At 33.7% G+C, this 7,040-nt stretch overlaps 1 protein-coding gene across 1 annotated transcript; it reads right to left on the reverse strand.

Annotated features, from left to right (window-relative positions):
• Positions 1-699: 699 nt before the first annotated feature.
• On the reverse strand, positions 700-7,034 carry LOC134245783 (solute carrier family 22 member 6-like). Its single transcript, XM_062728037.1, has 3 exons — positions 7,006-7,034; positions 1,554-1,626; positions 700-1,043 (listed from the first exon to the last, which is right to left on the reverse strand). The coding sequence occupies exons 2-3, from the start codon at positions 1,608-1,610 to the stop codon at positions 798-800; spliced, it is 303 nt and encodes a 100-aa protein (XP_062584021.1). The 5' UTR covers positions 1,611-1,626; positions 7,006-7,034; the 3' UTR covers positions 700-797.
• Positions 7,035-7,040: the final 6 nt, after the last annotated feature.

Consider the following 7,040-nt stretch of genomic DNA (forward strand, 5'->3'; position numbering starts at 1 on the left):
CTTAACTGTTCGTGCGCAATAAATATACAGTTTTTTTTTTTCGATAAATGGCACTGTAGCTCTCCGGTCTGTCAATATCTTTTTTTCCGGAGAGCTAGAGTTCTGCAGCTTATTTAATAGCAGTCCCATAATCTTGGCTATTTAAATGCAATTGAAAATAATTTTAATGTTCCGTGTTGTATCTCTAACAAATCAGTTCTAGCTGACTTGAATCTGAAAGCATGAAACTGTTCCCATACTTCCTGTGAGATCTTTCAGATAACAATGTTCAACTCCCATGAGTACTTTCAGTACTTTGATTTATTCTATCTGATCAATACATAGAGCTCCCAGCGGTTGTAATCGATGGTTTGAGGTTTTCTTCTTATACACACGGTTCCACCTCTTGAATTCCATAGGATCCGTGTTTTATGCCATGTTTACATGATTTTTTAGGTCGATCACCGTTCCTTTATCATCTTCAAATTTTCCACCTTGAAAATGGAATGAACTATATTTTTCACAAACAACAACATTATAAACGATCAGGGTATCGGTATTGAGGAAGGGGTTTAATTTGTACGAATACTGACGAGGGATGTCCGTTTAGTTCGAGAAAAATGATTTTTTTTTTTGTCAAAACAAATGAGAATATTTATATTTAGTATATACATACCAGAATACATCTTTTAAAATTATATTGAAATTATTTCACTTCTCGAGATAATGTCAAACAACTCAGTTTCCCGCATCTTAACTGTTGTTATTAAGGCAATGGCAAGCATTTGATAAAGCTAAATATAGAATAAAGAGTTTTTTTAATGACAAAATTCGGGGGTGGGTTTGGTGGGGGTTACAACTGTCCTCTCAATGTTAGTTATTTTAATTAAAGAAACCACTGGTGTCTTTCTTTTTTTGTCTTTCAGGGCATGGAAACTCAAGGCCTCCTGGAGAGTATTAGATAGCTCCTTCCCAGTTGTTTCGGGTAACCATAAGAAGGATATCGTGGCCAGTAGTGACAGAGAGCCAAACACGACACCTGGTCCCCAAGGTACGTAGGTACCCTATAAGAAAAAGAAAGTTAATAGATGGAATCATGGAATATATTATCTCTCTATATGAAATCGTGGACGATATTACCATATAAGTAAAAATAAAAATTTTAGCTTAAGGCAAATTTTGCGATTCGTCCTTAAAAAAAACGGTATTTTATTTTCAGCGAGATGTAAGTTTAGCGATTTTTAAATACTCACTAAAGAAGCTATTACAAATAAAACACAATGAATTTTTAGCGATATTAAATTCTAGCGATCCCAATAACTTCGCTAATAAGGCCAACATTAAATCCTTGCTAAAAATTCTGCTTATACGGTATCTCTCTCTATGAAATACTGCTCTTATGTAACTACATCTTTCATATAAAGCTGCATACTAATTTGAAAAAAAAACTAAAATCGAAGATGTATACATATTTAAACATACTTACAAACAAATTTGTATACCTAGTTAAAATGCTTACATCTCTATATCATTCTTCTAACAAACAAAGATTTACACCTAATAAAAATGCTTACAAACAAAGCTGCAAATGAGGATACCATTCCTCCTATTCTACCTGCCGCTGACCCCATTCCGATACCGAGTGCCCTATAAAGAGAAGAAAGAGCCTCAACCAACAAAACACAATAAGGCGGAATTTTTTCAGAGTCAACTTCTAAAATCTAGAATCATGACAGATTCATCCCACTGCAAAATTTAAACTTTTCAAACCGTAAATGCAGAAGAATGTCCCTTTCATATAAGGAATTTTACTAATTAAAAAAAATGAACAATACTTCATTATCCTACCCTTTAGTGATGTTTCCTTCTGCATTGTTATTCCTTTTCGGCGCTACATTTCGACAAAACCAAGAGAAGTTTGAACAAATAAATAAACAAAGATTTTTAAAAACACTCACCTTGAAAAATAAAGTTTAAAATTTTCAAGTACCCCGGTACATGGTATCAAAGAAAGCTCGTTTTATACAATTTGTAAAAACCTATGGTAGAATCTTATAGTGAAACATCATACCATTTATTTATAAATTCCTCTTAAAAAACACCAACTTTGGAAACATAAGATAATAATTTTAAAATACATTTATGCTCAACATTATATATGTAATATAACGAAAGGCTATGTCATTGTACTGCAGTTCAAAAATGGTAATTTTCATTTTAACAATGTGACTTTAATCTGTGCGAAAAACCATGTGAGCTTAAAAAGTGCGTTGAGCTGTGGAAATACACCGCCATGAATATGGCCGAGGCGTAAAGTGTTTGTCTTGTCCGTCTTCCGTCCTCCCGTCCTTCTGTCCTTCCATCTGTCCTTCCGTCAAACTTTGCGTTTAGCTCTGTGTCAAAGCTCTTGCAGTTTAATAAAAAATTATTCAAGATGTTTTCATTTACATAGCTTGATAGATAATGATGAGAGCTATGCAACTGCATCAACATTTTTTTAAGTTTAATCTTTCCCTTTCCCTTGACCTCATTTTTCTTAAAAGAGCTCAGTTTTAAAGAAACAATCCAGGATAGTGTTATCAATCTTCATACGCTGAAACATACTGATGAGAGCTATTAAACTGCATTACCATTTTAGACCCTGATCTCATCTTTTGACCTCGATCTCACTTTTCTTAAATGAGTTTTTAACTCAATTTTAAAAATACCATTCAAGGATAAATCTCTCTTGTGTATATAAAGATATCTTTTACCTTAGATTGGTAACATAAATCTCTGGATTGTGTATTAAGATATCATACCTTGTATTGATATGATAGATCTCTGGATTGTATATAAAGATACCATACCTAAGATTAGTAAGTTAAATCTCTGGATTGTATATAAAGATACAATTACATAAATTGATAAGATTAATGTCTGGATTGTATATAAAGATACCTGGTCTTAGATTGGTTAGATAAATCTCTGGATTGTATATAAAGATACCTTGCCTTAGAGTGTTAAGATAGATCTCTGGATTGTATATAAAGATACCTTGCCTTAGATTGGTTAAATAAATCTCTGGATTGTATATAAAGATACCTTGCCTTAGACTGGTTAGATAAATCTCTGGATTGTATATAAAGATACATTGCCTTAGATTGGTTAGATAAATCTCTGGATTGTATATAAAGATACCTTGCCTTAGATTGGTTAGATAAATCTCTGGATTGTATATTATAAAAATACCATACCTTAGAGTGTTAAGATAGATCTCTTGATTGTATATAAAGATACCATTCCTTAGATTGTTAAGATAGATCTCTGGATTGTATATAAAGATACCTTGCCTTAGATTGGTTAGATAAATCACTGGATTGTATATAAAGATACCTTGCCCTAGATTGGTTAGATAAATCTCTGGATTGTATATAAAGATACCATACCTTAGATTAATAAGATAAATCTCTGGATTGTATATAAAGATACCATACCTTAGAGTGTTAAGATAGATCTCTGGATTGTATATAAACATACCATACCTTAGATTGTTAAGATAGATATCTCTGGATTGTATATAAAGATACCATACCTTAGATTGTTGAGATAGATCTCTGGATTGTATATAAAGATACCATACCTTAGATTAATAAGATAAATATCTGGATTCTATATAAAGACTCCATAACTTAGATTGTTAAGATAAATCTCTATATTTATACCCCACGCAACTAGTTGCGGGAGGTATAATGTTTTTGACCCGTCCGTCAGTCAGTCCGTCAGTCAGTCCTCTTTTTTTGTCAGCGCAACTCCTCATAAACCGCTTGACAGAATTTCATCAAACTTTGCAGGTATTTAGGACACAATGTGTAGATGTGCATGTTACCAGGAAATTCCGATTCCATTATTTTTTCCGGGAATTTCCGCACTTTTTAACTTAGGCATTTGGCCATACCTTGAATATAGAGATGAACAGTTTGTCAGCGCAACTCCTCATAAACCGCTGCACAGAATTTCGTCAAACTTTGCAGGTATTTATAGTGGCTGGAACGTTATTGTTGACAACTTACACGCACGATCACGTTACACGAACGATCCCGCACGATTAACGCACGATTAAACCTGTTACACGATCGATCTTCCACGTTCACGATTCTACACGTTACACGATCTTACACGATTGTTAACGCAAACGCACGATTCTTCACTCAAAATAGTTCAAAATATTTAGGAATCATTATTTTCAAAACGAAATACGGCTTAATACTTATTTAAGATTTCAAAGAATTATCATTATTATTTCATAGACTTTAAAGAAAATATGCAAGACTTAATATTTTAGATTAAAAATAATTATTTCTAAGGTAATTCTCCGATCAAAAAAACGGATTTTGTTCGATCTGTTAGACGATGTTAATGTATATGGGTCGTATAATTTGATTGAATTGGATATCATGATATGCAGAAAGGGGGATACGATTGAACAAAATTGGCAGCATGGAATTACTTAAATTATAATTGCAAATGTTATCCTGATGTTTCAAATGATTCAACAGTGTTCAATGTCTGATAAACTTGCCAATTGTTCAACTTTTTTATTTGGAGAAATTTAAAACTAATTAATTACAAATAAGCTCAAGAGATAAACACAGATAATCAAAATTCCCGAGAATCATGCCGTGTCCATGTATATTTGTCGACTAACTAGTTATGTAAGCATTGAGAAATGTTTATTTCTTTGTAAAAAAAAATATATTTATTTTCAATGAATTGATTTCAAGATTATCTTGACCACAATAAGAAGTAAATAATAAAACAAAAATCAGATTTTTCAAAAAGGCGTTAAAGATCTAAGTACGGTTTATCACAATATTGATCGCGCTATTTGACAAGAACTTAATATTGTACGACTTACTATATTGCTTGTTTACGGGCGATAATTAGTTCGTTCTGCATTATGTAAATTGCGCTTTTTCATTTTAATTGGATTTTAATTAATAAATTAAGAAAAAAAACAAACAAGGGAAATGCTTATTTTACAAATAACATTCCGATAAAAACTTACAAAACGAAATTTACACGATACTAAACGCACGATCTCGCACGATTAAAAACGCACACGATTGAGTCTGATACACGAACGATCTTACACGTTAAACGAACGATCACTCACGAAACACGAACGATTCTACACGATTGGTTTGTCAACAATAACGTTCCAGCCAGTGTAGGACACCATGTGTAGATGTGCATATTACCAGGAAATTCCGATTCCATTATTTTTTCCGGGAATTTCCGCACTTTTTAACTTAGGCATTTGGTCATACCTTGAATATAGAGATGAACAGTTTGTCAGCGCAACTTCTCATAAACCGCTGCACAGAATTTCGTCAAACTTTGCAGGTATTTAGGACACAATGTGTAGATGTTCATATTACCAGGAAATTCCGATTCTATTATTTTTTCCGGGAATTTCCGCACTTTTTAACTTAGGCCTTTAGCCATACCTTGAATATAAAGATGAACAGTTTGTCAGCGCAACTCCTCATAAACCGCTGCACAGAATTTCGTCAATCTTTGTAGATATTTAGGACACAATATGTAGATGTGCATGTTACCAGAAAATTCTGATTCCTTTATTTTTCCGGGAATTTCCACACTTTCCAACTTAGACTTTATGGCCATATTTAGAATATAGAGATGAACAGTTTGTCAGCACCACTCCTCTTAAACTGTTGTACATAGTTTCTTTTATCCCAAAGAGTTTTGCCTATTATTAAATAAAATTTCATACCCCCCCCCCCCCCCCCCCACTTCAAATTAATGTTTGGATTTGTAGAATGCCAAGAAATTTTGATTCCATTATTTATCTAGAAACTTCATTCCACATTTAAATGACCTCATATGTAAGATATTTTGATGTGAAGATTTTTTTTAGCAATTATTGCCCTTTTTGATCTATACTATATATTTAAAATGCACTGTGCCTTTCATTATGTGTTTCACCGTCAAGTTTTGGGGGAGCGTGGGGTATGTGAGCTAGCTCACTTTTTCTTTCATATATACCTAATAGCGAGCGCAGCGAGCTCAATAGACTAACGTGTAAGAACAGAGGAAATTCGGATTAAAATCTGTACATACGTCAGCCAAATTTCTCTGTGCAACATTCCCAGAATTCCTGCACTACCCAATGTACTTTGCGCGAATATTGCCGAATAAATAAATAAATAATAACGTAAAGCATATATCCGGCTTTCAGTTTGTAGAAATCTTTCAAAGAAACAAGAAATAACTCTGCAATGCTTTTCGACAAAAATTGCACTAGTTCTATAGTTTCAAACAGACGCTCAGCTGTCTCCGTAAGCTCCGATGAGCTCCGTGACGTCACAGCTAGTCGAGATGTCTCGCGCGGCTTGACGTTCGAAGTGGTTGATCTCGAGTGTTTTTGATGGTACAACTGCGCTCGCCCTAACGGTCACACCGTAAAACATATTATGTATCCCTCAATTTTACTGTTGATTTTACGCAATCACGTGACTTCGTGATCCGACTTTCCAGATCACCACACTGTGGTTTTCTGAATCCATATCACCACTCTCTGAAACTGATGACGTAGTACGCAGAAACATGACGTTATTTTTCTTGTGCGTCAAAATGTCCATCTTTTTTATGCTTTGTTTTATAGATAAAAATTATGCAATTGATCTCTGAAGTTTTTTTCGCTATATTTTGCTAGTTATAAGGGGGTATATAATAAATTTATCCTTATAACAGTAACTTGATACGAGGAACCGTTTCACGTCTCGTTGACAGATCATCAGATCAAACTGGATGCTTGGCGTCTCGTTAGATCTGAAAATCCGCGCCTGTCAACTCGACATGATACGACCCTTCGGATCAAGTTACTGTTATTATAATATATATGGATTGTATATAAACATACCATACCTTAGATTGTTAAGATAAATCTCTGGATTGTATATAAAGAAACCATACCTTATATTAGTAAGATAAATCACTGGATTGTATATAAAGATACATTACCTAAGATTGGTAGGGTACAATTCTGGCGTGTATAT

This window comes from Saccostrea cucullata, unplaced genomic scaffold (assembly GCF_032062105.1).
Source record: "Saccostrea cucullata isolate Sc308-1 unplaced genomic scaffold, CSIRO_AGI_Scuc_v1 ctg21224, whole genome shotgun sequence".
Classification (NCBI taxonomy): Eukaryota; Metazoa; Mollusca; class Bivalvia; order Ostreida; family Ostreidae; genus Saccostrea; species Saccostrea cuccullata.